The 24537-nt window shown below is 56.6% G+C and overlaps 1 protein-coding gene across 1 annotated transcript; it reads right to left on the bottom strand.

Moving 5' to 3' along the window:
• Positions 1 to 1888: 1888 nt before the first annotated feature.
• CUX2 (cut like homeobox 2) lies at positions 1889 to 24182 on the bottom strand. Its single transcript, XM_050714290.1, has 21 exons — positions 24135 to 24182; positions 23916 to 24026; positions 17083 to 17161; positions 12792 to 12929; positions 12492 to 12615; positions 11724 to 11800; positions 11558 to 11624; positions 11321 to 11369; positions 10836 to 10940; positions 10253 to 10444; positions 10108 to 10166; positions 9985 to 10033; positions 9782 to 9881; positions 8677 to 9324; positions 7894 to 7995; positions 5738 to 6513; positions 5111 to 5270; positions 4180 to 4440; positions 3850 to 4038; positions 3495 to 3768; positions 1889 to 2549 (listed from the first exon to the last, which is right to left on the bottom strand). The coding sequence occupies exons 1-21, from the start codon at positions 24180 to 24182 to the stop codon at positions 1889 to 1891; spliced, it is 4269 nt and encodes a 1422-aa protein (XP_050570247.1).
• Between the last annotated feature and the right edge of the window lie 355 nt (positions 24183 to 24537).

Raw genomic sequence — 24537 nt, 5'->3', positions numbered from 1 at the left:
ACAAAATGTGATCGGTATGTCCCACTAGCGTTTAGTACAACAGGATTTCCGTGTTCGAAAGGCTATCCCTAAGTGCTTCATCAAATCCCGTTCCACTAAAGCTAACACTAGCACACTACGGAGAACAGTAGGCCATGGGTACGCCTCGACCATCGGCAGCGCGGTGGCAGCAGCAGGAGCCACCTCGGGCAAGCTCACGCTGGTGCGGGCAGGGCTGCGGTGCCTGCAGAGCCTTGCCTTTGGAGAGCCAAGTGGGTTCTGCTTTTAAAATCGCTCCCTGATGACCACCAGAGTATAAAAATACCTTCTATTCTGATAAAAATGTCTACAGTGGAAAACTATTCAATGCATAGCCTCGGGGCCTGGCACCGAGCTCTCCCACCCGACGGCGCGCGGGACTTTGCCGGTGCCTCTGGCGGGTGCCGGCTGACGGGTCGGCGCGTGGCATGCCGGGTTTTTGGCGCTTGCAAAATGCATCGAGAGACTGAACAGACAGGAAACAGTACAGAACAACCCAACGCAACCCACCCTCCTCTCTTAAAGGCATTTCGTTAGCGGGGACAGAGGGGTGGAGACGCCCCGGGGAAGCGATCTGGTGGCGCGTGGCTGGCGGGTGCCACCGTGCCGCTCCTACAGCTTTGCACGGGGTCGGTGCTGGGAAGCCAAGGCACCGTCGTGCTTTGACCGGGTCAGCCCCGAGCAAAGCGCAGGGCAGGAGCACAGCTCGAAACCCCAGCGCTTGTCCCAGTTTGCCAAGCCATGCTGTAAAAGCCATCGCTTGGGGAACGGCCACAGCAAGGGGACGCTCCTCCTGCCCACAGCCCTAAAGCCTCCGAACCAAAAAAGTGCTTCAGCCCCCAAAGCTGGACGTTGTGCAGGGAGAGCCCCCGAGCAGGGGGTGTCCTGGCTTTTTTCAGTGCTTGTCCCCAAGCACCGGAGCTGCGGGGCTCGGAGGCTCCTCTTTGATTTCCTTTCCCCAAAGGAGGACGGCAGAGCGCAGGCACCCCGGGGGCCGTCCCAGCCAGCCAGAGCTGCCCTGGGCGTCACCCCCAGGTACCTTTTCCCATCTCTCTCCACCAAAATTAGAGACAGCTTGCTTTGTTTGTGTCATTTTTGCATTCCCCCCGCCTTTTTTTGGAGTGGCTGGCAGGTGCTGTCCTCGCTCGGGGCTGGCACCGGCTGCTGACTCGAGGAAGCGCGAGGGCCCGCGTTCGTACCATGCTACATCTTGTTCAAGAAGGCTATTGCAGACATTTCTACAACATATACAACTGCACGTGACATTCTGGGTTACAAAGGTTTCAAAAACATACCACCAGAACTAAATACATACTTGATGGCGTCAAGGTTTTCAATTTAGAGTCTTCATGGACTATAACACAGTCTCTGGATGGGGCCGAAGCGATGCAGTGTCTTACAGACAGATGTGGAAAACCGCTATGCAAAAGTTTATTAAATTTGGTCAGTCTCATAGTGCTTCTTGATGGCTTTGCTCAATAAGTCTTTTCCGTGTTTTATTTTTTTTGTTTGTTTTTAATCTCATCCAGTGGCAAACTACAAGACTTCAGTGTACATTTAATGACACGACTGCTACATCATCTTGATTTTATAGCTATCTTTAATATCAAAGCAGCTTAAGCTGTTAATAAATTCCAAAGTATCCTTTTATTAAAATATCTAAAAGAGGTCTATAAATATTTTTTTTTCTTTTCTAAAATTGTTCCCAGTTTTTCACATTTAAAACAAAAGCGGGGGCAGCTTCGTAGCGGGCGTCCCCCTTCCACCGGCCGCTCCCCTCCGTCGCTGGGTCCGCCTCTCGGTGCGCGCTGAATTTAACAAAATATATATATGTGTGTGTGTGTATATATATCCAAGGCAGCGGGGCGGCTCAGAACTCCCACTCAAGGGCCTCCTCGCGGTTGGCGGCCCGCTCCAGGCGGTGGATGATGTTGTTGAGGTTGGCCATCTTCTCGTGGCGCCGCTGGACGCTGGTGCTGAGCCGGGGGCCGGGGGCCGGAGGCAACGCCGGTGAGACCGGCCCGGCAGAGGACGGCCCCGGTGAGGCCGAGCCAGCGAGGCCGGGCGAGGAGGCTGCCGAAGGTGAGCTGGGGGACACCTCCAGGCTGCAGCGGGATGAACTGGCCGACGACTGGGAGCCACCGGGGTCGGGGTGCGGCGGCGGCGGCGGGGGACCCCCGGAGGCCCCAGCACGGCCTCCCCGCCGCGGGAGGCTGCCGGCGCTGGGGGCGGCGGCGCGGGGGGCTCCTCCTCGCTCCTCCTGCGGGGGCCCAGTCCCTTCTGCTGCCCTGGCCGGGCTGCGCGAGTCCCGTCGGTGGCCCCAGCCGCCTGCCTCCCCCTGCTCCTCCTTCACCTTCACCTCGCCGGCACAGGGGTGCTCGCTCCCCTCGAAAAGGGGCTTTCGGTCCTCGGTGTCCGAGTCGGGGCTGTGCGGGGCCCTGCGCCCCAGGCCGGCCACCCCGCTGCTCTGCTCTGGGTCCGTGTCGTTGTCCTGTGCACCCTCCACCAGCATCTCCCGGCGCATCCGCGACCTGCGGGGACATGACCACGAAGCATCAGTAACCATCCCGGTTGGAAAAAGCATCTCCAGCCAGGAACACTTTGCTTTGAAAAATGCAACATCGCTGCACACGTAAAAAACCCTGACTTGTCATTCTTTAAAACATTCTGGGGGGGAGTCAATCAAATTGCTCGATGTGTGAAAAGGCTCGTAAGCCAAAACGGCGTCGCCCGCCTGCCCGCATCAACCCCTTTTGGTGACAGCGCGGTGCTGCCGCGTGAAAGCGGAAACTATTTTGCAACACTTTGGGCTCTTTCCAACTTGCAGCCTTCCACACTGACATACTTTTGCACGCATTTTCCATTACCTTTTTTTTTTTTTTTTTAAATACGTATCATTTTTTGAAGACCTATTTCAGGGCTTTTTTTGTTTACCAAGAGCAGGAGTGACTTCCCTGGAACAACACGAGGGGAAAAGTCACGGGCTTAAAAAACCACGTTAGTCAGTATTTCTCCAAAAAGCCTGATTTTCCAAGCTTTCTTCTGTGCTCCTCTGAGTCTTCCCAATGAGCAATGGCTTTGTGTGAGAAACTTCAACCAGCTCCTATAGATATTTACCAGCACATGCAGGCTGAGCGGACTCAACATGAGTGCTTATATGCCTTTTAATGCTGTGTTATATAGTGACAGGGGGCACAGCCCCTCTGACTGTGCTGCTCCCCTCCAAGCAGCACTAAAACCTCCCCCAGGCCACAGACGGCTCGATGTGGATCTAGGGGGAGGAGGATTTGGGACTCCTGCACCCACTGGCATTACAAGGACGAAGCCTGGTGCCTGCAGCATTTTGGCTGCAATCCTGCACCCACAGGACCCCGCATGGGTCTGCGTCTCCCCATCTCTTCTCCTGGAAGAGGAGCAGCCACCGTGCCACCGCGTCCTGCTGGGCACGTCCCCTCGGCACCCGTCCGGTGCCCTACCTGTAGTTGTGGAACCAGTTGATGACGGTGTTGGTCTTGAGGTTGAGCTGGAAGGAGAGCAGCTCGATGGTCTGCTGGGACGGGTAGGGCTCCAGCTGGTAGGCTTTTTTCAAGGCTTCCTTCTCCTCGGGGGCCAGCACCACCCGCGGCTTCTTGATCTGCAGGAGGCTGAGGTCCTGGGGCTGCAGGCCGGGGCTGGCGCACTCGGAGCGGGCGCTGGGGGACTCGCTGTCCGAGCCGGCGCTCATCAGCCCGTAGCGACGCTTCAGGTAGGCTGCGGGAGAGGAGAGGGAGCTGCGCGCCGCTCGCCCCCGGCCGCCCCGCTCTGCCGCCGCCGCCCGGCTCCCGCGCTCACCTTTCTTCTCCAGCTTCTTCATGTCGCGCAGCTTTTCGACGTTGTGGGGGTCGTTGAGCCAGAGCTGCATGCGGACGAAGGGCTCCCGCCCCTTCAGGCTCAGCTTGTGCCACGGCTTGGGCCTGGAGAGGAGATCGGACACCGAGCCCTGCGTCAGGCCCAGGATGCTCTCCCCAAACAGCCGCTGGCCTGGCGGAGGAGAAGCAGAGGCGGTTAGCGCGGGACAGACCCCGCCACCCCTGCCGAGCACCCGAACACCCCGGCCTCGCCAGCATCTCCCGAAACAGCCAGAAAAAGGGGATGCAGTGCTGCACCCGGCGCCGCCCGCACCTAAATTGTTGTCTGTCAGCACCTCCTTGACCTTCTTGGTGATGGAGTAGGTGTCCAGCTCGGGGGACATGGCGACGATCTCCTGGATGCCCACGGGGCCCTGGCTGTTGGGGTGCGCCTTGCCTGGTGCCGCCCTGCTTTCGGGCTGCTGGTTCTCCTTGCTGCTCTCCAGGGCGAGGGTGAGGGGCTCCTGCGAGCCCTTCTCGTGCTCGGTGGGGCTGGGGGGCGGCGAGGGGGATGGCTGGGGCTCGGCGGGGCTGGCTGTGAGGCACCGGGAGAGGATGGGTTAGTGGCACCAGTGGGACCCCGCTACCTAAACCCACATCCCACCATGATGATGGAGTGGGCATTGGCATGGGTCAAGGGAGAGGACGGCGGTGGGAATGTAAGGGTTATCTTTATTATTCATTTATTATTTATTATTATTATTTCTTATTCCTGAAAGGGGGAAAGCCAGCAGAGCCTCGCCAGCATCTACGGCCAAGTAGGAAGCGACGGTGGAATAATTAAAGTGAGAAAACACAACATTAAAATAAAAACCCAGTTACTTCTTTATTCCAGGCACAAAGCCAAGGATTTTTGTTGTGTTTTTTTTTTTTTTTGACTTTCAAAACCCGTTTCTGACAAAATAACATTTGAAGGATCTGTGCAGCAGCCCTACCTTGCCTAACATACTAATTAAGGGGGTTTGGAATGAGTTGGATGAGTCAGAGGGGCGGCTTTGGAGACACAGATGAATGTCCCCCCCTCAATGCTGGTGGGATGTGGGGTGTGGGTGCTGGGGGGGATGTGGGTGGCACGGGGCAGCCGCCAGCACTGGGGATGGGGCAACGCCATGCGGGACGGGGGTACAACAAAACCCTGCTGCATTAGGATGCCAACGTCAGAGGGATGTTTAAGGAGCAAGGGACACGGCGGCGGTGGCACTTACCCTGGGAGGGGGTCGGCTGCTGGCTGATGCCTTGTCCCAGCTGGTCCGTCAGCCAGAGCTGCATGCGGATGAAGGGCTCCCGGCCCTTCTGCGTCAGCTTGCTCCAAGGCTTGGGCCGCGACAGCATGTCGCTCACGCTGCCCTGGGACAGGCCCAGCACCTGGGCACGGCGCGAGCGTTACCTGATGGGCTGCTGCCATCGTCCCCACCGAATGGGACAGGGCGCCCTGGCCATGCAGGGGTAAGGAGCAGGATGTGTGGAGGGGCTGGGGCATGCACTCACACCCCAGTGTGTCCAAACCCCTTGTTCCCAGTGGTGGGTGATGGTGCTGGGACCACCATGGGTCCCTCAGGGATACCCAGGGGGTACTGGGCTGGGAGGAGGGTCCCCGCAGGGGACAGCAGGCTCCTGGTGGGTAGTGCCACCAACCAGACAGTAGTGGCCACCAGGAGATTGTTTGGGGTTGGGTTGGACACTGAGGGCTCAGCATCTGCTGAGGCGACCCACCGGGGCACAGCGGGGACCCTGGCAGGAGGTGCTGGAGGACATCAACCACCCCCGGGCACTGAAGGGGAGACTCCCCACCCCAAAGAGGGGACACTGGACCCCATTCCCTGGCCCGCTACCTTCTCTCCGAAGATCCTCTGGCAGATGCCATTCTTGGCCAACTTCTCCTTGACCTGCCGGGTCAGCTCCAGCGTGTCCACCTCCCTGTACATGTACATCTCGTACTGCTCCGGCGTCAGCGGCGGCACGGTGGGCTTCAGGGTGCGTGGCACGTAGGCAGGGTAGTAGGACAGCCTTCCACCAGCTGCTGGCTCCGTGCCTGCGCCCTCCGCCTTCATCTCCGTCAGCCGGTGGGGCTCATCCTCAGCCGGTGGCAGCTCGTCCTCATTGGTTCCACTCTCACCGGGCTCTCCCCGCGGCCAGACCCGGCCGTTGGCCATGCCGGAGTAGCTCGAGGAGGAGGAGGAGAGCGAAGGCGAGACGGAGGTGTAGGGCCGGCTGAGCAGGCTGCGCTCCGATGCCCAGTGCTGGTCGAAATAGGAGCCGGCGTCGCCGATCTCCGACTTCACCTTGCGGATGATGCTCTGCACAAAGGCGGCGGGCGAGAGGACGGCGAGGGGCGTCTGCGGAGGGCCGGGGCTGGCCCCGCTCCCCTCCTCCTGCTTGACGTATGCCGGGACGATGTTCTGGCTGACGGCGGCCAGCGTGGAGCGCTCGGCGGGCGGCGTGCCCCCGGGGCGCCCGCTGCCCCCCGCCTCCATCTCCAGCAGTGCCTGCTGCTGCGCCTGCATCTCCCGCCGCGCCTGCTCCAGGATGCTCTTGATGGCATCCTCCGAGCTGCTGCCGCCCGCCCCGTTGGCCACTGCTTGAGATGCCGATGGGTTTTTGGGCTCACCTGCAAGGAAAGGGAGTGAGCGGGGGGCCCCAAGGCGCAGCGCTCGATGGGGGAGATGGAGGTGCTGGCCTAGGGTCCGAGGGAGGGAGGGAGGGCTTTGAAATTTTGAGGGTTGCACCCTGGAATGCAGAGAGTTTTGGCTGTGTTCTGACTGCTGTTCAGAACCCTCCTGCCTCAGTTTCCCCTGCTGTAATGGGGGTTGAGGAGCCCTCCCCTTCTCCAGGGAGCAGCTGTGGGGATGGGGACATCACCAGATGCTGGTGGAGCATCATCAGCTGGGGAGCTTGGCCGCTCACTGTCACAGGGCTGGACGAGAGCACAAGCAAAAAGCAGCTTCAGAAAACTGAACCAGAGCATCCGCGACACCCAGGCCACTGTCACTGCGCTGTGCCTACGTGGGATTTCTTTCCTTGCTGCTTTTTTAATCCCATTAAAACTCTTGCAGGATGGGCTGTTAATTACATTTCCTTCCTCTGCCTTTGCTTAATAACAGAACGGCTTTTGCAGAGCATGGCAAGCATGGAAATCGTCAGGCTGGGCGGGAAGGTGACACCTTGCTGGAGGGGACAGGATGGCTGGTGGTCCAGCACCAGGACAGCCACCAGCCACGTCCCCCATCCCACCCAAACCTGGATTTGATGCTAAATGCAACAGCTTCTCTTTCTTGTAGGACTTTGTATCAAAAGGCTGCCAGAATTCAAAATGCGTGAGAAAAGCGATTTTACAAGCGCAGATTATAAACCTGGACGGCGGCACCCAGCGAAGCGAGCGCTGTGACACTCCTGTATCTACGTGGGATTCCATTTTGACAATTGCAAAATAAATCCCATTACCAATGATGGCAATAGACAAACATGTTTGTTTTCCCTGCCTGTTTTTCCACCATTCCTGTCTAATTTAATTCTCCAGGATTCTGCTTTCTCAGCAGACTACCTGTTTTAATGTATTTCATTTCTTGTAATTGACTGTGAGCACAGCTGCTTTAATGATTCCTCATGCCATATGGATTGTGCTTTCTCATTTAATCATCTGTTTCAGTGAAGGGGGAGGGAAAGGTTAGGTCCAAAGTTTCTGAAAGCCCATGTACAAAAGCCACTGCATTCAGGGCACCAGGGGCACACGCAGCACACACTTGTGACAATATTTACCAGGATTTATTTCCACCCTCTCCCAAATCTTCTCTATGGATGGCACTGGGACAAATGCCCCCAAAAGCTCATTTTTGGCCCTGCCAGCAATGGGTGTACGGATGGGAGCAGCCAGGAAGCATCCACAAGCCCAGGGCACCTACTCCAGGGTCCCAGCCCTGTCTGGGGCAGGATGCCTGGACGTTTTGTGCCCTGCACACTACAGACATCTCCTAGAGCAGACAGAACCCACCTCCCTTCTGCGACTCGATCTCCTTCTTCGCCTGCTCCAGGATGTTTTTGATGGCGTCGTCAGAGCCGGTTTCTGGTGTTCTGATCCGCGGCGTGATGCTACCTGATCAAAGAGGCATGACAACAGATTTGTCACCGGCGCTGGTTTTACAAGCTCCGCTCGCACGTCAGGAAGTATTTACTGCTACTCGTGTTCAGTTATTTTTAGGGATGCTGGTTTTAAGAAAAACACCAGGCCCAATTAGTTGCCAGCCCCTGCCACCAGCTCACACCTCCAGCATGGCATCGCCTGGCTGGGGACTCGAGAGACCTGAGGCCACTGCCACCACCTGCAGCATCGCTGAGATGGGGTGAGGAGCCGCTGCCATTATTTCACAGCAGTGCTGACACCATACTGCAGTCCCACAGCACTAAAACTTCATTATTTTAACAAAATATTCCGCCACACGTCAATTCATATGCCACGAAACAGCTTAATGAATAATTAAATGGCACTTGTCAGAATAAACGAGTGAAGCACATCTGGGGGTGCACCTTCCACTACGGGTTGTTGTTCATTGCTGCCGCTTGCCAGGGCAATCCCTGAGAGTCCCCATCCTGTGGCAAGCAGCACCTGGGGACCCCTGGGGACAAACCCTGTGTACTGGGGGTGACTTCACGCGGTGTTGCTGCCTGTCTCACCAGGGAGATGGGCTGGGTGATCCCACAGTGGCATGGAGCACCCTTGGGTGCTGCTGGGACAAGCAGGGCAGGACCTGGTGTGCAGGGCCACCCCACCACTCACCTCTCTGGCGCACCTGGATAGTCCTCAGGGCCAGCACGTTCTGCTCGTCGGAGAGGAACTGCTTCATCTTGATGAACGGCTCCTTGCCCTTCACCGTCAGCTTGCGCCAGGGCTTGGGCCGGGCCAGGATCTCGCTGACGGAGCCCTGCGACAGCCCCAGCACGTAGTGCCCGAAGACCCGCTGCCCGATGTTGTGCTTCAGCAGCTGCTCCTTCACCTGGAAGGCGATGTCGGCCGTATCCAGCTGCTCCTCGTCGGCCGAGCTGCCCCCGCCGCCCTCAGAGGGCTCAACGGGGGGGCTGGCGGCGGGTGGCACAGGGACGGGGGGCACGGCGCTGCTTTTGGCCCCAAAGAAAGTGGTGGGAAAGGGCAGCCCCCCTCCAGCACCCTCGCTCTTGTAAGGGGGTGGCTGCAGCGGGGGGGCCTTGGGGAGCAGCGTGTCCCCCGGGAGCCGCTCGCCCCCCGGGAAGGGGGACAGCGGGAACGTCCGGGGGCCCTCAGGGGCCAGGCCAGGGCCAGCCAGGGATGGGAGGGGAGCAGGGGAGGCCGGCTCGTCCGCTGGGGCCTGTGGGAGCTGCTGGGGGGATGGAAACGGCTGCTCCATGCCCAGCGGGTCCTTCCCCGACTCGTCTTCAGAGGGATCCTCCTCTAGAGATGAACGAGAGAGACAGACACGCACTATAGTCCCGCTGGCCGGCTGCATGCTCCTGCCTCAGTTCCCCCAGATGGCCCCCCTATATCCCATTCCCAGGCTCTTTCTGGTCACTGGGGGCAGGATCTGGTCCCACTGGCCACATTCCTGGGGGTGCCATGGTGGGCAAGCTGTGGTGAACATCGTAACTTGGCCATGGCAGCCTGCCTGTGCCACGTTTGGGTCCACAAGGACACACAACAAGCAGCTGGCCATGGTCTGCCCCTGGACCCCAAAGTGGAAAACCACAGTTACGTGGGGCTGTGGCGTGTGGGGACATGGCTTAGTGGTGGACGTGGTGGTGTTAAGTTGATGGTGGGACTCAGTGAGCATCAGGGTGTTTTCCAACCTAAGTGACTTCATGATTCCACGACTTTTGGCACCCAAGGCATCGCGTGGCCGCCGTTACCCTACCAGCGCTGGCCATCAGGCCGGGCTTCTCCAGCAGGTACTTCTGCGGCGGATAGAAAGCCTCCTTCCCCAGCAGCAGGGCCTCCTCCGGCTTCGATATGCTCTGCAAGGAGCAAAGCGGCGGTGGAATGGGGCAGCAGGGCTCCGGTGGGGCCGGCGGCTGCCCCACGGCCTACTGGCACACGTCACCGCGCCGCGGCACTTGCCTGGGGAAGGCTGCAGCTGGCGGATGCCACCTTCATGGCCTTCAGGATGCTGAGAGAGAAACACGAGGGGCGGTGAGGCGGAGGACATGGCCTCGCGCCGCCCGGCTGTAGGAGCAGCCCTACCTCAGCTCCGTCTTGATCTCCTCGTAGTCCGCCTGCGCCTGCAGCTTCTCCTCCAGCTTCTGTGGAGGAGACACAGTGGGGTCTGGTGCAAGGCTGGCCATGGCTGCCACCCACCTCATGCCTACCCAAGGGCCTTCGCACACACCTCGATGGCTTCGTTCTTGGCGGCCAGCTGCCCCTCCAGCTCGGCGATCTGGTTAGCGGAGGACTCCTCCAGCTCCTGCAGCGAGCTCTGGAGGTGCTGGACGTCCTTCAGGAGCCGCAGGATCTCCCGGTCCTTGGCGGCCAGAGCTGCCTCCAGCCTCGACCCTGAGCACATGGAATAGTTCACTTTGTCCTGCCGGGAGAGGGGACACCGTCAGCTCCCGGCCACCCAACGTGGGGACGTGGGTCTGTCACTGATGTGGGATGGGACGGACCCTTCCTCTGCCCATAAAGGTTGCCCATGTTCGGCTCAATGCTATGGGGGTGCAAGCTCCCCTCCCTGCGAGGCCGGGCCCACAGATAAGGCATGGCCAACACTACGACCCCACAGCCCCAGTGGTGGAAAAACGCCCGGATCCCTCCTGCTTTGCTCCTGGGCTGCTCCCACACATGGTGGGTGCTCCTGAGCCCAAAACGGTGCTCCTGGGTGCAACGGGGTGCTCGGGACTGCATGGGGTGCTTGGGGCTGCATGGGATGCTCCTGGTTACAATGGGTGTTCCCGGCCACGATGGGTGCTCCTCACCCCGGCAGCGCCCTGTGGGGAGCAGCAGGCCAGGCGCAGGGAGCTGTTGACGGCTGCCAGCTGCTCCCTCAGGCTCTCCACCTCCCGCTGCGCAGCCTCCGCACGCTGCAAGAGAGCAGAAAACACATCAGGGTGGGCGCCCCACGCTTCATCCCACCCGTGGGGCAGAACAGAGTCCCAGAACCCGCGCCCACGCATCCTGCTGCCATCCCCTGGCTGGGTGTTCAAGCACGGCAGCGAGCCCCAGAACGGGGCAGTGGGTCCAGCCCGGTTCGGGGGAGCTGCTGTGCAGAGGAAACCAGAGCCCCTCTTTGCAGGGACCCCCAGTTCTGGGGAGCCCAGCCGGAGCCTGGCCACCATGTGCCGTTTTCTGGCACCAGCATAAAGGTCACTGGGATTTTTGGGGTGCATTGGTGGGCGCAGCAGGAGGGAAATGGGGTATTTGCTCTGCACTCGCTGGAAATTTGGGAGGGCTCCTGGCTCACCTGGTTGGCTTTTTCAAGGTTCGTCATGATCATGGCTACTTCGTCTGCCCTGCAGGAAGAAGCAAGAGGCATCAGAAGGCACATGGATGCCGGCCCAGAGGCGGGGGACATAAAATCCGTGGCCAGCCAAAGCCCTTGTACAATACAGGCATGGACACGTGTCTTAGATTCAGGGAGCAACCACCACGTGGGGTGCTCCTGTGGTCACTTCGTGCACCTCAGCACCCAGCGACTCACTTGGAGGCAGCCTCCTCGTCGTATTTACACCGCAGCTCCAGCAGCTCCGTCTGCGTCGCCTTCAGCGCTGGCAGACAGCAAAAAGAGAGGAGATGGGGGGGTGAGAAGTGGGCTGGGGGCTTCAGGACGTCTCGGCCGGCCAGGTCCCCCAGCCCGTCCTCCCTACCTGAGTGGAGCACCTTGATCTTCTCCTCTGCTTCCCCCAGGCGTGCAGCCAGGGTGAGCTGGGCTTCCTGCAGCCCCCTGCGGAGAGAAGGCCGTCAGCGCCTGCCCCAGCCCACCACGCCATTTCATTTTAAGGGGTCCAGTGGTAAAAATTCACTTTGTGTGGAAAACTGCACATCGGAGCACAGCCCCGTGGGGGCTGGCACCGTGCTGACCCCGCTCGGTGTCCCCTGACGAGGAGCCGAGGCAGGAGGAAGGTGGAAACGCTCCTGTGCTGAAACCCACCCCCTCCTGTCATTAATTTGAGGGGGGAAGCAATCAGGGAAAAGTTATTCTGCATTATTTATAGCCTGCACTTGCCAGGAACTTACTCGGAGAGCTCTGCAATTTAGGGTTTAAAGATTCCTCGTTTGTTACTGGTGCGGCGTGTTAAGGAATAGCAATGAAGCACCGCTAAACGCACTGCTGGGAAAGCCGGGAGCCTCAAAATTAAAAGGCCCTTTAATGAGGTTCACCCACCGGCCCGGATTTACGCGGTTTGCCCAAGCACAACCACATGTCACACACCACAACTGCCTGGAAGAGGGTACGGATGGACGGACAGACACGCTGAGTGCCCGAGCAGGATGTCTTGCTCTACCCAGGCAGCGAAGGAGGTGTGGGGGGAAAAAGGCAGAGGCAAGGACAGCCAGACACCCCGGGCAGCAGCAGGGAGAGCCCCTGGCACCCCTAAATGCCGTCTGGGGGCCCGTCGCCGGTACTCACGTACTTTTGTTTTTCTGCCTCATTTCTCTGCAGCCAGGCTTCTGCCAAAAGGGCTTTGCTGTCGACACCAGGGAGCGTGGTCTCGGCCGCCGCGAGCCCGGCCACTGGCGATGTCCCTTCTCTCTGCTCTGCAGGGGGGACACATTTCAAAATACTGTGGGGTGGGCACGGGGGGGGGGGGGGGGCAGAGACAGGGGTTCAGCCCTGAGACCCCCCCCCCATCACCCTGCGGGTGCTCAGGGGCACGTGGGGACACGGATGGGGACCACCGTTGCCACCCATGTCCGGTGGGTGCCGGGGGTACCTTTGGTGCCGAGGAGCGCCGGGTGCTTCTTCCAGGGGCGGCCGAGCTCCTTCAGGGGCGGATTTTCGGGCTCGAGGCGCTGGAGCTGCTGCAGGCGGTCCTCCAGGCTCCGTGCAGCCTCCAGCACAGGAGCAGGGTCTGCAGGCAACAGGGCTGGCGGTCAGGGGCGGGGGACAGCCACCATTGTCCCCATCCCACCCTCGTGGCCACGGGGACGTGGGTGCCACCCTCTTTGTCCCTGCATCCCAAGGGCAGCAGCCATCCGCAGCCTGCTTACAAACAGGGACAGAGCCTTCGCATGCCACCCCAGGTGCCACCCCATGTGCCACCCTGTGCCACCACGTGCCACCCCGTGCTCCCACGCTCCCCATCACCACCCCAAAGCCCCCGAGGGACCAAGCGCCACTGGGGTCGCATCCAGGCTTCTCGTCCCCAAACACGGTGGCACCCGTGGCACTGGTGGCCCCGGTCCCCCCAGTTTGGGCGCAGACAATGGCAGTTTGTGCCGAGGTAAGCAGGTGCTTTCAGAGCCGTATGTCTTCCCTCTGTCAGCATTACACCATCATTAGCTAGTGTCTGCTCAGCAGGGTGTGCCATTATGTCTCCCAGGGCTGATGTAATTATACATTGACATAATTAACCCAGCAAGCCCATTAAGCAGGCCAGCTAAAAATTCATCTATAATTATTTGTTGTGTGCATGCTAATGAGTCCATCTGCACTGCCATTGTACAACATGAACAAATTAATTTACAAGTCTGGATTTTTTAATAAGTTCAAGAAAATGCCTCCTATTGAGCCAGGTTAATATAGGTTTGGGGTGCTTTTTTTTTTTATGAAAAAGAGAGGAAAGGAAATAGATTGGAATTCTCCAGGGTCAGAAAGTTAGATAAACAGGGAAATGGGACGGAGCTGGGTGTGCTACTGCACGGTGCACACGCGTGGCAGGCGTCCAAGGGTAAAACCTAATAACAGTGAGGGAAAAAAACCCAACGCGTGGCTGCCTCTGCTGTGAGCAGGGACAGACGGTGGCTCCTCGACCTGGATGAGACGGCAGCTCCTCGACCTGGATGAGACAGCAGCGGTGCCGGACAGAGGGGCCAGGCCCCCCGCCACGGGATTTGGGCTGCTCTGGGGTTGCACCAGATGTTTTTGGAGTGAGTTTGCCCCAAAGATATGGGATTGGGCCTGTGATCATCCCTTTCAGCACCCAGCGTGGACACAGGCAGCAGGACAGCAAGCGCCACGGGTGCTCCTCGCAAACAGACGGTGCCACAACATGCGCCCCCCGAGATGGTGCTTGGAGCCCTCCTGACCATCACTGCCATGGGATGTGGGACCAGCACCACCAGCATCCTCCCTCCTGGGATGCTTTATGGGAGCAGGAGCCGTGGCTCGGTGCCCATCCAGCTGCTTTGACGTCCGAGGAGCTGCAAGCGCCGGGGAAAACCTGCCGGTGAGCTCTGGGGAATGGCCCCTCCATCACTGCGAGCTGCCGAGGATGGCAGGTGAGGCTGCGCAGCACAGCCCCGAACCGGGCTGGATGCTCTCACAGCCATTAATAACGTCTGTAAGTACGCGAGCTAACGATCTGGGTAATTACACCCACAACAGCAGGGCCGGGGGCCCTCCCCCAGGCTGCCCCCGAGCTGGGGCACCAGCAGGAGGCCGCACACCAGCCCGCCGAGCGGCCGATAAATGCTGGGGCAGGCCCCGACGCGATCCGTGCTGGCAACTCCTCTCTCCTCCGTAATGAGAAATAATCCCGGAGCAGCTCAGGCGAGCAATAAAGCGCCGGGGAATTTTGCTGGGGTCAGCGTTTTCCCTGCTGCGACGAAGCCACGCGCTCTGCCAGCGCCCCGCTCGGAGCTGCCACCCCGGGACCATGCTGGGAGCGGGGCCTGGAGCAGAGCAAGCGGCGCTCCACCTCTGCTTTCCTCAGCTGTGACCTCTGTGATGCAAAATGCCCGCCTGGATTAATTAAATCGTGCTAATGCGCCGCTGCCCAGCCATTGGGAAAGCACTGCCCTCGCCCGCGGGGCCGACCTCGCAGCCCCACGCGAGGTGTTGGGATCAGCACGGGGCTGCCGGCAGCGGAGGCCAAGCTCGTGCCACGCTCGTGCCACCAGACAGGCCAGCCCTGATGTGGCACCCGGGTGGCACAGACAGGTGACGGGCGGCACAGACGGTTGACAATTGGCACAGCCATCCCGCCGAGCCCTGCGGCACCCAGCTCCGGCAAAGTCCCCGCCACCAAGCTGAGCCCCCTGCCCAGGCTGGCTTGGGGTGCCACCCTAAGCGCTCTCCCTATATATTAATATAAATTGATGTATATGTAATAAGTTTTGCCACTAGCTGGCGTTATTGGATGCTGTTTGGCACCTGCAGCAGTGCTGCAGCAGGGATTCGGGGCGGTGGGCAGGGGGCTCTCCTCTCTGCCCAGCCCTGGCACCGGGGGGGGGCCTTTGAGGGGTGCTGGGGGGTCCCAGCCTGGTCTCACCGCAGCACCCCACCACCACAGCAGCTGAAGGCACCCACAGGACAGGGCGGGTGTGCTGGGAGGCGTCTGAGGTGCTCAACACCTTCCCCTGCACATGCATAACCCCACGGCGCAGCAGCCCCTGCGTCCCCAGGGACCTGCATCCCGTCCCTGCGCCCTGGCTGTTTGTCCCACCTCTGGCAGAGGTCTTGTGCTGGAGGACCAAGGGTGGCATCTGCCCTGCACAGCTGCCACGACACTGAGAAGACCCCAGGGCATCCACGTGCAGCCATGGTGCACCCCCGGTGCGTCCGGGTGCATCCTCAGTGCCTCCCCACCCACGGTGTGCCCGCGGTGTGTCGTCGGTGCCGGCGCCTCCCGCCCCAAGGTGGCACCTCTCGCGCCACCTTGTCCCGACCTGCTCCAGCAGAGCCCTACGAAACCCTCCACGAGTCAAAGTCAGGCTTAAATCAAATCATCCCCAACAACAATGACATTAATTATGCTTTTAACACATTTTACTGCTTCCCCCCCTTCCCTTCACGCCACATCTGTGTGAACAATATCCCAAAGATTTACGGTTTTCTCCCGTAATTACAGACACACAGCCAGCTCACTTATCAAAATACTTGCTGAGCAATCAGGCTCCGTTACAGTCTCTGCCAGAGATTTGTGTTGACAGCAGCCATTCAAGGCAAAAAATGTCGAATCAGGACTTATGTGGTGCTTGTAAAGTGTTCCACAAAGAGTTTGCCTGTCGAGAGACACGCGGACATGTGACGGACGGGGACAAAATGACGGGGGGGGCCTTGGGGCCCAGGAGATGGAGGGAGGGCAGAAGGGAGCAGGGGGCAGCTGGAAGCCGCAGGGGTGCAGGAGAGATGGAGGTGCTGGGACCACAGGGGGAAGTGCCGGGGTGTGCATGTGTGTGTGTGCACGGGTGTGCACGGGTGTGCTGGGCACGAGGTGGGTGAGCGCGGGGAGGGAAGATTACTGGGTTCTGGAAAGCGAGCTGACATTTGGTTCTTGTAGCACAGGATAAAATTTAATGAGGACAAAAATATGTCTCCCTAATTCCCCTAAGAAATCATTAAAACATTTTGTTATTCCTAAATGTCTGGGAAATGAATTAGTGGCCCTGCAGGAGCCCTTCTGCACATCTTTGGCAGTTTGAAGCTCTCCATCCTCGGAGCTGGGGCTGGCACGGGTCCCCCCAGTGCTGGGGACACTCGGTGCGTGCCGCAGCCGAGCCCCCGGGGCTGCCCACGGGCGGCTCAGAGCCGGCAGAGCCCATGGAGCAGCAGTGGGGAGGGCTCCTGGCACCAGCTAGCCATGGCACCAGCTCTACCAGCGCAAGCCCTGCACCTCAGTTTCCCCCTCCCGAGGCTGTTGGAGGTGCCCCTGGGGGGGCTCCAGCCCCCGAAAGCCGGAGGCGTGGCGCGGACGGTGCCAGGAGCTGCGCCGCGAGCCGGAGCTCCGTGGTTTCGGTGAACTTACCGTCGAAAAGACAACTGGGGATAGCCGCAGTGTTATTACAAGGGCTGAGCAAATGTATTCCTTTTCTAATGTCAAGATGCATTTGGCTCAGGGGCTGAAACACAGCGATGGCAAAAGATGTTTCCACTTGTCTCTTCGGCTGGGATTTCCAGAGCAACATGCAAAAGCGGACGTCTGCGCTGCCAGCCGCCCCGGGGACGGGGACGGGGACGGGTGCTGTGTCCCGGTCCTCGGCGCTGGCTCCTCTCCGGGCACGAGGCTGCCGGTGGGTCGCACGCTACTCGCTACGCAGCCAGGTCGCCACCGTGTTCCTTACCTGGAGCTTCGATTAATTGCTTGTAAACACTCAGGAAAGCCGTCTCAGCCTCCTTGCTCCTCTTACTAAGTGCAATCACCTGCGGGGAGACGGAAAAAAGGTGGTGAGAGATGGGGCTGGAGGAGGGAACGGCTCTGCTGGACAAGAGACTGCATGCTCAGAGGCAGGCTTTGTGAGCGAGAGGGACAGGGACAGTGCCCGGGTCGCATCCTGCACACGCTGCAGGACCAGGGAAGCCCGCCCTGCGCCCGCTCCGCACCGCGCAGCCGCTCGCTGCCTGTGGCCAAACTCCTCGCCCCGTCGTAATGTCACGCCACTTTAAATCATTGATGCGCTCTGAGTAAATGAAAATTATAATTTAATGCCGGCGCTTAAATAAGAAATAAGATTTCTGCCTGTTATTGTGCTTGCTGGGACGGATCTGGCCCACAGCCCTCCCTGGCACGGTGGGGCCAGGGCGGTGCTCGTGCCATCCCCGCACAGCAGGACCGGGACCAGGACATCTCCTCGCCCATGTCCCCCTGTCCCTGCCACCAACAAGGCCACGGTGCCACTGCTGGCCAGCGGCGGGGAGGTGGCACGCTGCTCATAGCCCAACAACGTATTAACCTGCCACGCGCTCCCATCCAACATTGCTGAGCACGAGTCATTTACTCCCGTTAATTTTTCACCATGCTCCGACACGCCGCTGCCTGCCAGCTCCGGTGCTCTTTGTTGGCCGAGTTTCCCCCGCCCTGCTCTGTGCCCGTCCAGCAGAGGACAGGACACGGCCCCGGTGGGACCAGGAGATCTCCACAGCCACAATGTCCCTGCTGTCCTCAAGAGCCAGCGACGGAGGTGACCCCAGCAGAGATGCTCCCAGCCCCAAAATTCCCCAAAGTCCAAACGTGGCTCCCGACCACAACCAAGGCCGAGGGCATCTTTTTTTCCACCCTTCTTGCTCGCAGAGCTTGCGGCGTGCCACACCAGGCTGAATTTAAATTGCTTGTCATTCAAAACAAAAGCAAACCGCTCATTTGTAATTCACCAGCCACCTGAGCAAAGCTGCCTTCTCCTTCCAAGCTCGCGGAGCACTGGAGCACAAAGATCATTTTTCTGTTGTTAAAATTGTATAAGGCTGGCTTTTTTTAGCATCTCACACACAAACTGACTTTCCCGTCACCATGCTTGATGCAGAGGAGGAATCTGGGGGCTCGCTTCAGCATTCCACTCCAATACTTGGCTTCGGGTGCCTTGAAATCGTAACAATAAAGCTGAGGAGAGCAGGGGGAAGACGTCGAGCAGGGCAAGGGGAGAGCATCGCGCTCACCTCGCTGGGTGGAGGGGTCTGCCAGGAAGCCGAGATGGGCCAGCTCGGGCTGTTCCCTTTGGGATTTTATTCCCGAAGTCACGTTATAGACTCAAAGCGTTGGCGAAGGGGGAGCTCTGACACGCTGCCACCGCCTCAGCATCCCCACGGAGGGCCGAGCAGCTTGGTCGGAGCCGCAGGAATGAGGAGTTCAAAAAGGCCCAGCTGCTCTTGGAGGTTTTGCTCACCCTGAATTAGAGCGTTTTGTTTCATTTCAGGTTTGGTTTCCTCCATAAAACTACCACACGGAGGCAAACATCCAATCAAAACATCGTTTCGGGACCCCAAACCTGCCCAAACCACTTGAAAACGCTTTCATCAAAGCGAAATGTTTGGACAGTTTCCAGGGAAATCTTGAATTTGTGCTGCAGCCACTCAATAACCTCAGCATTCATTTCATCAGCCCCAAAATTACGCTTCTGGGCACAAAACCCACACCACCTCCTGGGGCCACCCATCCCATGGGCCGGGTTTGGGATGGGGCTGGCACCTTCCAGCTCAGATAACTGGGGTTATTTGCTAGCAAGGAGCCCACCACAGCTGATGGATTTTGAGCCAGGCATCAGCTCTGCTCTTTCAGTGTCCCACTAAACTTCAGGAAATGTCAGCTACGACTGGTAAAACTTTCCATGGCCTTTCACAGATAGGGATAATTCCCCAAAATACCAGGCGGCAGCGGGGATTTTAGCAGCACGATCGAACCTCTCCAGAGATGCTCAACGTGCCGGGTCCCACTCGGGAACAGCTCACTGTAATCCTGAAGCTGCCCGTGATCATCACATGGACCTGAAGAAACCCCCCAAAAAAGCAGCCCTGGGGGCATCAGCCCCCCAAATCAAGCTGCTAGGTTTTGCAGAAAAAGCCCCCAAATCTCTGCTCCTTCAGGGAAGACACTGAGGTCAAACTGCCATCCCATGCCAGAGGTGGAGGGCACCCTCCAAAAAAGAGACAAGGGGAGTGATGCTCAGCCCCGCAGCCTGCACAAGGCCGGGAGAGCTCTGCCTCCACATGACGCATCGATTCTCATTAATTTCTCTCTTTTCCCCCCGTTTCCCTCCGCAGCACGCGGGCTCAAGGTGAGGTGCGGCGCGGGAGCGGTGGCGCTTGATGGATGACGTTCCCGCACCGGCTCTTTTTCATGGCTGGTGACTTTCCAGCAAAGCAATTATCACTGGAGAATGCGTAATAGCCTAATTAATTACTATTGTCAGGCTGGCCTCTGTGCCATGATTATACATTACGAAGCCAACTTTTTAAACATTTGGAAGCAGAAATATTATTATAATTGACTGACACGATGGCGAAACTCCCCAGCCCAGCCGCGCGCCTCCTCCCCACGTGTGCGGGGCTTGCAGCGCACCGGCGCGCCTTCATTCTCGCATCCCCGAGATCAAGTGCGGGATAAGTAGTTGGTTATTTCCATCTAAATACTCGTGGCAGTAAAACACAAATGAGCTCTTTCTAAGCGAGGAGGAACAGCTGTCGGGGGAGAAAGCAGCGGCAGAGACCCCAAACATTGAAGAAAACTGATGAAAAAATACATTCAAGCTATTTTCTTCTTCTTTTTTTTTTTTTTTTTTTTTGCTGATTGGTAAAGAAGTCAAGAGAAAATGGGAAGAGCGGGAGGATGGGTGGAAGCGGTAAGGAGCTGCCATCGGACGGGCTCCTCGATCCCATTGCATGCATACCCCTCATGTGCCCACCCAAGCCATCATTCCCTCTGCTCCAGCCCATTTCTCCAAGGGCGGAAAGCTTACAACATTTTCACAAGGCCGAAAAGCAATTCACGTCAAAAAGATCAATAATATAAAAATAAAGCCCGAGAATTCTGGTTTTAGGGAACGTTATATAAATATGTTGTTCACGTTCATGATTCGCAGATTAAAAAAAAAAAAAAAAAAGGAATCAATATAAGTTCTTCAGATGATGTTATTTCTAATGAGAAATATACCGAGACTGCTGCAAATAACTGCTTAACTGAGAAAAAAAAATGCATTAATAATTTACTTTATAAAGCATAGGATACCGAATGAAAGAAAATTGCTGCTGGTTCTTAATTTTGTTGTAACACTTCCTGACAAGTTCAGTGATGCTTTGGCAAAGTTCCTGAGAGCGGACTCAGAGGACGCTAATCTCAATTGGAATTATTTCCACCCCTTTTCCCATGCCAGCCTTTGCTGCTGCTGGCCGTGGGTGCACTGGATGGTGCCACCATCCTCATGTGTGTTTGGAGGGGCTGGGCAACCTCATCGAGAGACGTTGCCCATGGTCTTCATCTCCTGCAGCTCCATCGCCATCCCTGGGATGCCAAATTGGCTGCTCGGAGCCCCCGAGCCATCTCCAGATGAGTCCCAACCTCTAATCCCAATGGAGCGAGAAGCGAAAACATTTCAGAAATGTTTTGCATTTTCACTGACATAATTTTATATATGGTTGTTGTTTTTTTTCACTGCCAAGTTTAGATTTTTTTTTTCCCAAATTTATTTTTTCAGCGCGTTTACTGACAGTTGGCGACTGTAAACCATCTGCTCCCAATGCACGCGCCGAAGCGAGGGGCTGGAGAGCGAACCGAAGGCGGCTCCGGAGAGCAGGCTGATACCAAGCAGTTCGGGCAAGAAATATGTGGCCGGATGGGTTTTTTCCCGTATTTACAAGAAATATTCTTCTCGCAAAAATATGCAAAACTTGCAGGGCGGCTCATGGTGGGGGCGAGGAACTGCTTCTGCAAAAAAAAAAAAAAACACCCTTGCATGGTTCATGTTGGTGGAGGAGAGGGGCCAGGGGAGTTAAAATAGCATTGTTGGGCATTCAGGCAAGGCAGGACGCACAGGATAGGGGTAGAAATGCAGTGATCCAAGGGTTTCTGCTCACAGCCAGATGGATTTTGGTGCCACTCACCCCAAGCCACCCTGGGCTGGGGATGCAGCGTCCATCCCGCAGGAGAGCGGCGTGCCCCGGTGCGGGCACTGCGAAGTTTCACCTCCAATTTAGCAGAACAAAACTTTTAATTTAGATGTTTTCATCTATCTATCAGAATTAAAAAAAAAAAGTTTAAAATAATGACTGTAATAAATGAAGGTAATTAATTGTAGTTTGTTCCTTTACTGTCTAGTCAGCTTAATTTTACCTTTTCATCTAATAATGAGAAAATAATTTTTGTGCTCTGAGGGTTAATGATATGTAACTGCAAGAGCTGCTAATTGCATGTTGCAAACTATTCATCAAAATCCCCATCTGCGCTACTTGATTATGTTTGCTAAATTATTGCTTTGAATTATCTTTCATAAAGCAACTTTTGTAATTAGCAGGGCTTTCGCTTTGCTCTTTTCTCCGTTGCAAGGATATTCAAACTTGGTCCGTTTCAAGCTGTTGCCATTAAACTGCCATCACGGGCAGCTTTTTGTGATTCTCCGCCAGAGAAATAAACTGGCCTTTATCTAATCAGGACGAAAAACAAAAGCCTGTTTTATTCTCCGCAGGTACAATTTACTCCTTCCTTCACTCTCCCTCCTGGCCCCCACTTCTCCTTCCTTGAGAAAGAAATCATATAGGAAGGGTACAGGAGCCTAAATGTATATGAGCTGAGTTCGGAAATGGCAGAGAGAAACAGCAGAAAAAGCCCATCCAATGCAACGCAGCTTAATATTTCAAAATGATTTTTTTCTTCCCATTTACAAGAAGGAATAGAGGGGGAACTCTTGCCATTCATCACCGCGTTTTTATGGGCTCCTTCCCATGACTCAGATGATGTAGCGCTCCGCTCTCCCTGGTAAATATTCATGGGGAGCATGCCGAGAAGCGCAGTTTGAAAATAAATAAATAAATAAATAAAATAAAAAGAGGAAAAAAAGGGGAAAAAAGCCTCCAGGCCCCCAAGCCCCAGGATGTGAGCTCCTGGGGTGGGCTCATGCCCCCATCTGCATGGAGATGCCAACGTGAGGACCACGTGCGATGAGAGAGCATCGGCCTCCTGGTGCCTCTGGCTCCATCTGGGGTTATCAGCCCAGACACACCGTGTGACGGAGGGACAACATCCATCCCCATGGGCTAGGAAAGGAAATAATCCCTCCTGCCCTCAGCGAGGACAGGCTGGGGCCCAAGGGATGGGTGGGGAGATGAAGGAGAATTTGGTGCTCATCCTGTCCTACCTGGCAAAGAAACATGGAACTGAAGGGAGCAGAATCCACCTTTTAGGATCAATTCCCCCAAAACCTGCCCAGAAAAACACCTGGAGGGGAGAAAGGGAGGTGCACCAAGCTGGGAATCGCACCCTGGTCTCACCTCTGCCACCATAAATCCGAAGGCACTTGGGTGAGGGACGGGCTGAGGCACCCCGAAGGACATAGCTCATCTTCGCGTAGCGGATCTAATGAAGACTATCGGAAAAAATGCAGTATTTAAAAGACTGAAAATGTATTCCTATTGTTATCACTCTCTTTTATGTGTTTATGCATAGCGCATTGGAATGAATCAATACTGGATTGCCCTATAAATAAATGAGCATATCAGTAAACTGAGTAATAAAATGAAGTGATGAAAAATATGGAAATCAGCTGCATTTGTGTAAATCCAGTTATTGTTTACTTTAATATTTTCTTATGCAGTTACGTAGCTCCAAAGAGACAGATTTAAAATAAGGTAATGCTCAGCAGATGACAGATCCTAATGTGTCGCTGCTGGCAAGCTCGGAGTACCGACATCTCCCCGGGGGTTTCCATCTAAGCACATTAGAGGAAGGCAGCGAGCGGCCCCTGACGAGACAGCACCACAGAACCAGGAGGAGGAGAGGCACCCCGAGGTGCCGAGCCTCCCTCGCCCTCCTTGCCCTTCTTGGGGTCGGGCACCACACCCGAAATCAGCCGGAGCCGCTGGGGAAGCTCCCGGCACGGAGCAGCGGGGTGGGCACAGAGCATCCCAGCACCGGGGTCGCACTGGGTGGAGAAACCCCGGGCACGATGCGCGGGACCCTGCCTGCCTCTCCACCGAGCATCCCCTGCAATGCTCTTGCTTTTCCTCCATCCCACGTCCAAAGCAGAAAATCCACCCCCCCAAGCTCAGCAAACAGCCTCCGCAGAGATCTATTTTGGAGTTGCTCTTTTTTTTTTTTTTTTTTTTAATCCTCTCTCTTCTATTTTTTCCCATTTTTTAGAAAAAAAAAAAAAAAGGCAACAAAAAAACACATCTCCCCCCATCTGGGCTGCGATCCCAGCGCCAGCATCTCAGCGCCGAGTGCTCAGCGCTTGCTTTTTATAAGCACCTCGAGACCCCGAGCATCCTCCCGCGCCGGGGCCCCCACAGCCTCCAGTAGCGCCCGTGCGAGGGAGAAACGAGAAGAGCCCGAGGTCGGGGGCTGCGATTCGTCTTTGTGGCTAATTAGCTTCCTTTCTTGTTAGTCACTTACGTCTACGCTTCTCCAAATCTAGTTTCAAGAGAGGGAAATACGCCGTCCTGCCGAGTTAATTCTATAACGGCAAATATACTGTACCTCAGGTACATTTTTCTTAAATTCCCGGCTGAGTTCAATTAAATGTTTATGAGACTGTTCACTTTCCTCCCGCTGCGCTGCCAGCTCGGAAGCAACAGAATTAAGCTCCTTCTGGAACAAAACAAAAACAAAAGAGGGGGGGGAAAAAAAAAAGAAATAGGGAGGTAAAAAAAAAAAAAAAAAGGTGTTTAGGAGCATTTGTTTTTAAGATTGCACAACCGTAATTCCCCCGGAATGATCTCGCTCTCTGCCGTGCAGCCGAGGCATGTTGGCAGTATTGACAGGGGGGTTTATATGAATAATTGAAGAAACTATGTATGCGACGCCAAAGCAAAGCAAAGGCGAGAGGGTGGCTGAGATAATCAGGAGCTGGTTAATCAATATTCTCCTCTCCCCCAGCCCACCCTCCTCCTTTCTTTTCCAAAAGGAGCAGTGACATAAGCTCATCAGTAACTGTAAAAAAACATCACACTCCTAGTGTCAAAATAGTCAAGTACAGCATATTGTATTGCCAGATTTGATTCGGAGTCCACTCTGCTGCCAGCTTACATACATCAGCGGGGAGGGAAGCTGTCCAACTGTGACTTACTTACACTTAAGTGTTCATAAATAAGATTTTCAG

This window comes from Cygnus atratus, chromosome 17 (assembly GCF_013377495.2).
Source record: "Cygnus atratus isolate AKBS03 ecotype Queensland, Australia chromosome 17, CAtr_DNAZoo_HiC_assembly, whole genome shotgun sequence".
Taxonomy (NCBI): Eukaryota; Metazoa; Chordata; class Aves; order Anseriformes; family Anatidae; genus Cygnus; species Cygnus atratus.
The sequence above is the reverse complement of the archived record's forward strand: the minus strand, read 5'-3'. Positions and strand labels throughout refer to the sequence as shown.